Genomic DNA, 10,324 nt, shown 5'->3' with positions numbered 1-10,324 from the left:
TGTTAGTGCTGGAACAAGTAAACCACCTTGGTTCACAAGACAACTTATTAGACTCAATAATGTTAAATCTAGGCTTTATAAACGTTTCAAGAGATCAGGATCGTCTGCCGATTTTTCTAAATATTCGGTTGCTCGTTGCAACTTTCATTGTCTAAACCAACAATGTTATAAATTGTACTTAAGCAGTTGTAAATTTCAATTTTTCAACAATCCGAAAAGATTTTTCAGTTTTGTTAATTTCAAGAGGAAAACATCTTGTTTTCCAGCTACTTTTTCTTTTGGTTGCAAGAATGCTAGTTCTGATAATGATATTGCGGAATTATTTGCATAATTCTTCAGGTCGACCTACTCATCTAAACGTTTTCAACCCGGTCAACACTCCTACAACTTGGAAAGTTTTAATTGCATTCCTAATCCAGTAATTGATAAGAATACTGTTCTTCAGAGCCTTCTCGGTTTGAAACCGATTTTTTCTCCGGGTCCAGATGGCGTTCCTAGTTGTGTACTCAAATACTGTGCAGTTAACTTATCTGAGCCGATACATAAATTATTCCAATTATCTGTGTAATCTGCCACTTTTCCATTGATTTGGAAGAAATCATTTATTATACCTTTACACAAAAAAGGTAGTAGGTCTAGTATCGAGAACTATAGAGGTATAGCTAAGCTTTCAGCTGTTCCCAAAACATTTGAGCGAATAATTACATGTCAACTTCAACACATGTGTAGCTCCATATTATCGCCCTGCCAGCATGGGTTTGTGCCGCGTAGATCAACTACTACCAACTTGCTAGAATTTACTTCTTTTGTAATGGATGGATTTTTAAACAATAGGCAAACGGATGTGATCTATACCGACTTCAGTAAAGCGTTTGACTCTGTCAATCATGAGATTTTAGTTTACAAACTTGATTTACTTGGATTTCCAAAGCATTTGCTTGCATGGCTCGAAAGCTATCTCGCGAATCGGACTCAACAAGTTTTGTTTAAAAACAGCTTTTCTAGGTTGTTTGATGTAACGTCTGGTGTGCCTCAGGGTAGTCATTTGGGTCCGTTACTTTTTACCTTGTTTATAAATGACTTACCACAAACTCTCATACATTCCCGAACTCTTATGTATGCAGATGATGTTAAACTTTGTTACTCATACTTGCCTTCGGAGTCTTCCCGTGTGGAGTTTCTTCAGGCAGACTTGGACTCATTTCAATGTTGGTGTACTGCAAATTTACTAGTTTTGAATTGCTCGAAGTGTAAACTAATGACATTTCACCGAGTGAAGCCAAGTTTGACATCGTATACGTTAAACAGCACGCCTTTGGAGCGTATATCTGTCGTAAGTGATCTAGGCGTTCTTTTTGATCCTAAACTGACTTTTAATACGCATATCTCATCAATGGTAAGCAAAGCAACGGGTATACTCGGTTTTATGAAGCGATGGGCTAAGGAGTTTAATGATCCGTGTCTGACTAAGACCCTCTACACATCGTTGGTACGACCAATCTTAAAGTATTGTTCGTGTGTCTGGTGCCCAGGGTATCAAAACTTTATAAAGCGTATTGAGTCAGTACAGAAGCAATTCATTATATTTGCACTACGTGGTCTTAACTGGGATTCTAGTGTGCATTTGCCACCATATAGAAATAGGCTTCTCCTTATAAATCTGCCAACTTTAGAAAATCGAAGAACTTTACTCGGGGTAATGTTCATTCACAAGCTCATTATGGGCGAGATCGACTCATCTGATCTTGTTAGTCGACTAAATTTTGCTGTTCCTGGTAGAACGTCCAGGCACTTTGTGCCTTTTTATTTACCACTTTGCCGGCAAAATTTTGCCAAAAATAATCCACTGCGAAGTTGGTGTTCGCACTACAACAACTTGTATAACTGCATCAGTTTTGAATGTTCGTTTTCCGAGTTGCATAATTCAATACTGTCACGTCTGACCTGATATTTTGTACTTTCTTTCCTATGTATGGTTGAATTTAAATATTTTTAATTATAACATTAATTTTATGTTTTATATATCTTAGTAGTCGACCGCATTGTGACTGTGTCGACTTTAATCCAAATAAATTAAATTAAATTAAATTAAATATGCTTGTGCGTAAGAATAATTTTTGTTGGAAGTGATTGGTTGAATCATAAGCTGTATTTCGTTGCTAACTAGTACAATTAAAACACTAGCTAGCTTACCGAATTGCATGGAAAGCAACAGCGCTTTCAGTTGAAACCGCTAAGGTAATTGTCGACCTGATTGATACTGTTGCATATTCAAAAATAGGGCACTATTGTGAACGAGCGAATGAAATGAACATACGAATGTGCAGATAAAGAAAAATAACAAAATAGCAGCGTGGCGGCAGGGTGACATATATACAAACAAACACACGCATTTCATGTATTTTTTTTTTGTAATTCTCTGGTTGAGTGTCAAAAACATACTGCGCTAGAAGTTGAAATGTCATAGCAGCGAAAAAAAGTAACAATTAGCTGATAAACCTCCACCATCTGTATGGTTTTGGCATAATGAAACTGTTTAGCTAGTTGAAGCGTTTTCTTCAAGCTCGCTTGAAAAAAAATACACCTATAGTTTATACCCTGCAAAAATCGTGTGACCAAAAACGCACACAAACACACGAATTTTTGACAGGGTTGACGATTTGGAATGAAAAATTCTTCAAATGAAATAGCATGTTGACAAATTTAGCTTTCCACAATGTATCGTGCTCTCTCGCACCTAATATTTTTATAGGGATAGCAAAATACGTAATTTTTGCGTGCAAAAAATTCGCCATTTCTAATTCAGCAGAGACAGCAAAACATTTGGTGGTCGAAAATTTTTTCAATTTTGAGAGTTTTAAATGGAATATCTCCGGAAATATTTAAAATTAACAGGGAGTTCTCCAGATCACATATATATATATTTTAAAGCTCGCAAACTTATAATTTAAAAGTAATTTGGTGTTAAAGTTTGCAAATTTCTATACAAATTTTATATGTGTATACATACGTATATATATGTGGCAGCACAGCTTTGTAATGTCATCAATAAAATATATGTATATATATATATGTGCATGTTGCTACAAAAGCGCGATTGATTTAATAAAAACATTTATAATAAGTGAAAACAATGCAAAAATGAAATGTGAAATATACTAAAATGCAATTTAAGTTTATCGTTGCCAATTTATATAGATATGTATGTGGATTAAGGTTTTGAAAGATGTGTAAATTGTAATTTAAAGTTCTATAGAAATTTGTTAAATTTGCAAACTTTAACAACAAATAACTTTTAAATTATAAGTTTGCGCACTTTAAAATATATATATTTGGGATCGGGAGAACTCCCTCTTTCATTTGATACCAAGTTTTACCCCGAACTCGGGGGTGCTATTCTAAAATTTTCCCAAAGTCTTTAATATACAATGATTTTTGCTGTTTATTTCGACAAAAATTTTTGATTTGATTTTTGTGCTCATCGAAAGAATTCACAATTATATAGCACCATGCCGCGAATAATGATAAAAGGTGGTGTGTGGAGAAACACTGAGGTAAGCATTTGACGCGACTGTTTACTCTTGGCCATTTATTAACTAAATTGATAACTTTCAGGATGAAATCCTCAAAGTAGCTGTAATGAAATATGGCAAAAACCAGTGGTCACGTATTGTATCACTGCTGCACCTCAAATCTGCCAAGCAATGTAAGGCACGCTGGTACGAATGGCTTGATCCTAGCTTAAAGACAGAATGGTCACGCGAGGAGGATGACAAGTTTTTGCATTTTGCCTAATTAATGCCAACACAATGGCGTACAATTGCGCCGATTATTTCAGAGAGTTAACTGGCACCAAATTGTTAGGTACAGGATTCGCCACGGGTAGGTGAGGTTGGCAATCACAACCCCTTGAATCATTTTGGTCGGCAGGTATGCCGCGGATATATTCTTGGCACTTGTTATTGATGGCTTTTATGATGCCACCAACACAATCTGGACAGACGCCAATGCTCAGTCAACCACCCAAGCCGTGTCAACCCCCAATACCCGGACACGTCCGGACGTCCTGGTTATAATGTATGCTAATACAACTAATAATTTACAAATTTGCTGATGATTATTTTTGTGTTATTTTCTTTAGCAACCACCTGCACCTGTTACTGGTAAATATCAACAGCCGCAACAGTATGATCAAGCCCAACGCCGTTTAGATCCCGATCAGATGCCAAATCCGATAAGCGTTATCATTGAAAATCAAAATAGCGCTGGTGGTGCTTTTATTACTAATGAACAGGGTTTATTACCACCATTGGTGACCACAAAATATGTGGTAGAAGATCAGGGTAACTCCTCGCCACGTTACGTTAGGTATCGATAATCGAAATTAATGTTTTGTTTGGCAATTACATTGATCTTTCTTCTTTGCAGCTCGTCTTTGTATTGCATACCTGCAACAGCTGATTTATTAAAAACAACAGCTTTGTCCATTACACTTACCGCCTCACCAATGGCACGAACGGATGAGGGTGAATATGAGCCACCCATTGTAAATTTTGGTGAATTGGGTGCAATTAGATCTAATCATTGCAAGGCTCAATAGCAACTTGTAGATGCTGGTCGTCGTCCAATGTCTAATGTGTAAAGTAACAAGAGATGGTAAAAAAATTCTTTCACTTTTACTTGTGTTCATTGATCCATATTTTTTGTCAACAGTGCCAACTGCATATTTCCAACATTTGGGCCATACCGGACAGCGTGTCGATAAATATGAACGTCCTGAACTTGTATTGGGTACATGAGTATTTGTGTAAAAAATGCTTGGGTACCGATAGCTCTCATGGTAAACCTCAACTCATATCCACATCAATGCCTCGCATTCAATTGGGTTCACGTAGTATGGACAAGCATATTGTTGATTCCAGTGGTAAGGCCACAATTTCAAATGATGGGGCAACCATTATGAAACTATTGGATATTGTGAATCCAGCCGTAAAACTCTAGTAGACATCGCCAAATTTCAAAATGCTGAGGTAAGTTTTTTGTTATATTAGAATGTGTAGAATAAAAATGTTTCTCTTATCAGGTCGGCGATGGCACCACTTCAGTAGTACTTTAAGCAGGTGAAATCTTAAAAGAAGTTAAACCATATGTTGAGGAAGGCGTGCATGCACGTATCATCATTAAAGCTATACGTAAAGCATTATAATTATGCATGACCAAAATATGACATGGCTGTACATGTGGAAGCGCCAATCAAAGGAACAACAAAGTGCTTTATTGGAAAAATGCTCTGCCACAGCAATGGTCTCCAATGTCCAAGAGTATCAGAAAATTGTTAATGCTGAATGGCGTCTCCTGTACAATAAAATAGGTAAGTAAGGCGCCAATGTTGTGTTTTCTAAACTACCAATTTGTGATGTTGGTACACAGTATTTTGCAGATCGTGAAATGTTCTGTTAGTGTACCAGAAGAAGATTTGAAACGTACAATGAAAGCTTGTAGTGGAGCTGTTATGACTACAGCTAATGATATTAATTCAAGTGTTTTGGGTCAATGTGATTACTTTGAAGAACGTCAAGTTGGTGGTGAACATTTCAACATTTTCCAAGGATTGATAGTGGGTTTGACATTAACTTGATTTTTATAGTTTATAATTATTTAAAGGTTGCGTTAATGCTAGAACATATGCATTGATTTTACGTGGCGGTGCCGAACAATTTTTGAAAGAAACTGAGCTTTGTTACATGATGCTATAATGATTGTGCGGCGTACAATTAAACATGATTCTGTTGTTGCTGGTAAGTCAAAATACAAATTGAAAAAAATTTCTAATCTTAAATTGTTATGTAAAATTATGAAAAGATTGTGTCCAACTCCGGAAGAAAAAACTATAAAATTTGTGTCAGTGAAATGATAATTATTGCTTTTGGTTGTTAGTTTTGAGGCATCGTCATCGAGTTCCTTCTGATCGTATATGCCGGTTCTTTTGCATTCTTTTACATGCATAAAGTGCCGTTTAAGCCTTCCTTACCCTCTCCTCCACGTTGAGCTTCCATGACAGCTTACTGTCTAGGATCATTCCTAGATATTTTGTGCAAGGTTTCCCCGTAGGGTCGCCCCTCCTAACTTAGGCCTGGTCCAATTAGGGACCTTGTACCTCTTTGTAAACAAGACCATATGCAACGTCATCTGCGTAAACCGTAAGTTTTTCTGGTCCCTCGTAGAATCCCCTAAGCAGTTGGTTAATGACCAGCGTCCACTGCAGAGGTGATAGCACACGGAGTGCCCCTGTCCACTAATTTCGTGGCCGCGTACAATCCCCATTGCGATGTAATCTTACTGCAGTTTAACATGCAGTCGATCCATCTGGCTAAGACTAGATGTACTTTAACGTAATTAAGACCATCAATAATCGCCCATTTAGAAAGCCCCGGCAATGCTTAAGAAGACTTCTAGAGCATATTCCTTATATTCCAGGGCTTTTTCTATGCTTATTACCACCCTATGCAATGCGGTGTCTACTGACTTGCCTTTGGTGTACGCCTGTTGTGTTGTGGAGAGCAGCTTTTCATCCACGTTGGACTTTATGTACACATCTATCAGCCTCTCAAAGGTTTTGAGCAGAAATTATGGGTCTATAATCTTTGGGATACACGTGACCGATCTTCCCCGCCTTTGGCAGGAAAGCTACACGAGCAGTTCTCCAAGAGTGCGGTACATGATTCAGTTTATGCACCCATCGAATATTATTTTAAGCCATCCCACGACCGCCCTACTTGAAACTTGTAGCATGGCCGGACATGTACCATCTGAGCCCGGCGATTTCACCACCACTACGAGGTCCTCAGTAGTGTAATTAGGCAGCATATATGAATGCAGCTGTTTCCTTACCATTACTACAGCTCGCACCCGTCCTTCCGTTTGCGCATAGTAAACGCCAAATCCGCGAGCGCTAAGTCCAGAAACCTTTCCTCCCGATGGAAGCCACGGCTCCTGGATCAGCGCGTTAGGAGGAGGAGTTCGATCGACGCCACTTTACTGTGTTGGAGGTTTATCTATATGACTCGCAGTACCAATAGGCTGCTTGTCCCCCTCCCGCACCTTCATCGTGACGTCGTCGTCCTCCTCTAGCCCTTTTGGTTTAGAGTGTTCGAAGCCCCCTTCAGCCTCTTGTACCTGTTGTGTCGGGTGTTCCTCTGTGCGACTCACAGCACCATCTGGCTGTTGGTCCCCTTCTAACACATTCGGGGTGACGTGGGCTACCTCCACCTGTCTTTTTTCCCTTAGGCTTTTGAGGTCCTTTTCGACGTCCACCGTGTTAGGACTTTAATACCCGCGACTTCTTTTCCTGAGTCGCATATACATTTTGCCTGTACCTAAGGACATTTTTCCAAGCTGCGCGTACAATATATCCTCCGCCTGCTTGTTTATTTGGAAGATGTATAACTAACCTTCGTCCGTAGGCCGAGATACAGTAAGGACCTTCGAATCCTGTGTCGGTATGTTCGGATTCTGATTCTGCAAAAGTCGCAGTGTATCCTCCGACTTCATCACGCATGGTATCCATACCTTAACTTTTGTTACCTTGGGGATTTGCGCTTTATCCACCATCTCAAAACGAGCGTTCGTGCCCTGCCTTTGGAGGTTTGGAACCACTTCCTCCAGCCATCGCTAGCTCGCGATGTTGTCGCACGCTATCATCTTCATACCATTATACCATCCCCCGAATCAAAGGTTGGAAGGAGCTTACTTGGTTATTCCCGCATCATCTTAAGCATTAAGCTAATAAGCTCCTTTTCTACAGATCTGGAGATCGGCTAAGACCTCACACCAACGACGATTTTCGTTACAATTGCTAGTGCATGCTCTCCAAGATGTAGATCCTGATCGAAAGTCACACCCAAAATTTTAGGGTGTAAGACAGTCGGTAGGGTAATGCCATATGGTCGACATTTGGCGCGGTCATGTTTTAAATAAGGTCACCGATTATTTGGTTGGTGACAATATCAGGTTTCGCGAGGCGACAAAACTGGAGAGATTGGGGAGATAGCTGTTTATTTTATTACAAAGCTCATCGATGTAGGAAACAATAGCATAGGCCTAGAAGCAATTGTGACTCCTGGTGGTAAAGGTAGCTATTGATATGTAGAAGTTAAGCAGAAGTTTGAATATGAGTTTTTTAAGTTATAGCAAAAAAAGCGTTGAGGATTTTTAATATCTTACCAGGTATCTTCGTACATGTTTCTAAGAATGAAGAATAAAACCTATTCAAACTCAATTTTCACCAGGACAAAGCCGCTGAGACTTCGCTATACTTTAACATACAATACGTTACCCCATTTTAGCACAACTATCATTTTTTGATTTTATTAAATTTTATAAAATGTTTCTTCCTCTACAGTTCTATTTCGGTATGGGATGGTAAATATGGCTTTCGCATTTTCTCCATCAATAACTGTGAAAAGGTGGAAGAAATCTATGCGTGTAAATCTCACATATTATCTTGGTCGAGCGTTTCTTCAATAGCTCTCTAGTGGTGATGGTGACAGCAGAGAAACCCAACTGTTTACAAATGTTACACTTCAAAAAGAATCAAAATATCTGCCATTGCGTCTACGGCTCAAATACCCACAGTATATGAATGAATCGATTGCACCTAATTGTCTGCCTAACGGATAGTATACATATTCATCAAATCGAAAATATTGCACCAAACGAACTGGGTCTGAATACTGAAACAGTACACATATTCAAAATCGATGAGGAGGCTGTGATGATGGTATAGGGTGAGTTGTTGAATAACATACGAAAACCACTTTAACCCATCTATATATTTGCATTACAGCTAAAGCGTTACAAACAGCAAAAATTGCTGGCGCCGAGCAATTGGAAAAGGCAGTGAAGCTTTCATCACACCGTACGGATGGTGTAAAGTTAGAAACTGCTGTTGTAACAGCTGCCACGGGCACAACGGTCATCTCTACTTCGCCGAGTAGCGGCTCGTCCGACTATCGATCGAAGACAGTATAATCATATCTTTTGCCAACACAGGTTAGCGATGTGCATGCACAGGAAATGATTTCAATTGGAAAACAGAAATCAATTAAGAGAGTTGATTTATTATTAAAGTATTTACTTTTCTTTATATCAACAGTATTAATTTAAGTGGCAATATCACGTACATATATAATAAGTGATGTGATACGATTGCTGTCGGAATTAGATTTGAAACCAATCAATACTCCTGCTATGGGTTGTAGAATTATTGTTTGAATAATTAGATTTAGAACAATAATAAGTCTGACTTAATTACAAGTCGTACATTTTTAAGTTCATCAATTATGACAGCAATCGGATTCCACGACACCTTTGAATATTCTTGATCTGAAAAAAAAAGAGTAAATCTAATCTGAATTTCTAATTAGCTTTAAGTTGTAGATTTAAATTGATTCAAATAATTGCAGTTTTTTCTAAAGCTTAAAATTATTTTCTGTTCGCTTGGAAAAGATTTCAATTGGAAAACGAAAACCAATTAAGCGAGTTTATTTGTTATTAAAATACTTACTTTTCTTTATATGAACTGTATTAATTTAAGTTACAATTTCATGTGCATATATAATAAGGGATGTCGTGATACGATTGCTGTCGGAATTAGATTTGAAACCAATCAATACTCCTGCTAGGGGTTGTAGAATTATTGCTTGAATGATTAGATTTAGAACAATAATAAGTCTGACTCAATTAATAGTCGTACATTTTTAAGTTCTTCAATTACGAGAGCAATCGGATTCCACGACACCTTTGAATATTTTTGATCTGAATTTATACTAAGCTTTAAGTTGTAGATCATTCAAATAATTGGAGTTTTTTCTAAAGCTTAATATTATTTTTTTGCTCGCTTAGCAGAGATTTCAATTGGAAAACAAAAACCAATTAAGCGAGTTTATTTATTATTAAAGTTCTTCTGTTTTATATGAACTGGATTAATATAAGTTCCAATTTCATGTACATATATAATAATATTGAAAATAATAAATATTGAAAATTCAATTTTTTTGGTTCATATTTTATTCATATGGCTGCTCCAGGTAGAGTAAATCTGCAGGTAAAATTCACGTTATATGGCGGTTATATAAATGGTAAAACCGCAGTAAAATTGATTGTCAAATGACTCGAAAATGTAGAGTGAAATGACGGAAAAATGACCGCCATTTGACGAGCATTGTGACGTGTGTGAGCAGCACAGTACTATGCTCAGATCCTATAGGTGGGAGCGGAATGCACTATCACATTAATAGGAACGAAACGGAAAATTTGGTCACAA

General features: G+C 37.8%; 1 protein-coding gene across 6 annotated transcripts; it reads left to right on the top strand.

The window, feature by feature from the left end:
• Window positions 1-2,791: 2,791 nt before the first annotated feature.
• LOC137244297 (protein transport protein Sec24C-like) lies at window positions 2,792-10,050 on the top strand. Of its 6 annotated transcripts, none has more exons than XM_067773098.1 (11): window positions 2,792-2,953; window positions 3,346-3,554; window positions 3,616-4,077; window positions 4,142-4,368; window positions 4,429-4,656; window positions 4,714-5,030; window positions 5,084-5,371; window positions 5,431-5,585; window positions 5,648-5,798; window positions 8,402-8,786; window positions 8,846-10,050. In XM_067773098.1, the coding sequence occupies exons 4-5, from the start codon at window positions 4,223-4,225 to the stop codon at window positions 4,598-4,600; spliced, it is 318 nt and encodes a 105-aa protein (XP_067629199.1). In that variant the 5' UTR covers window positions 2,792-2,953; window positions 3,346-3,554; window positions 3,616-4,077; window positions 4,142-4,222; the 3' UTR covers window positions 4,601-4,656; window positions 4,714-5,030; window positions 5,084-5,371; window positions 5,431-5,585; window positions 5,648-5,798; window positions 8,402-8,786; window positions 8,846-10,050. The 6 variants fall into 6 exon arrangements, 5 of the variants coding, with proteins under 5 accessions (XP_067629199.1, XP_067629197.1, XP_067629196.1 ...); XM_067773096.1 differs by having other exon boundaries at window positions 5,431-5,617; window positions 5,681-5,798; XM_067773095.1 differs by having other exon boundaries at window positions 5,431-5,617; window positions 5,665-5,798.
• The last annotated feature ends 274 nt before the right edge of the window (window positions 10,051-10,324 follow it).

This window comes from Eurosta solidaginis, chromosome 3, assembly GCF_040869045.1.
Source record: "Eurosta solidaginis isolate ZX-2024a chromosome 3, ASM4086904v1, whole genome shotgun sequence".
Lineage (NCBI taxonomy): Eukaryota > Metazoa > Arthropoda > Insecta > Diptera > Tephritidae > Eurosta > Eurosta solidaginis.
This window is presented reverse-complemented; position numbering and strand designations above follow the sequence as displayed.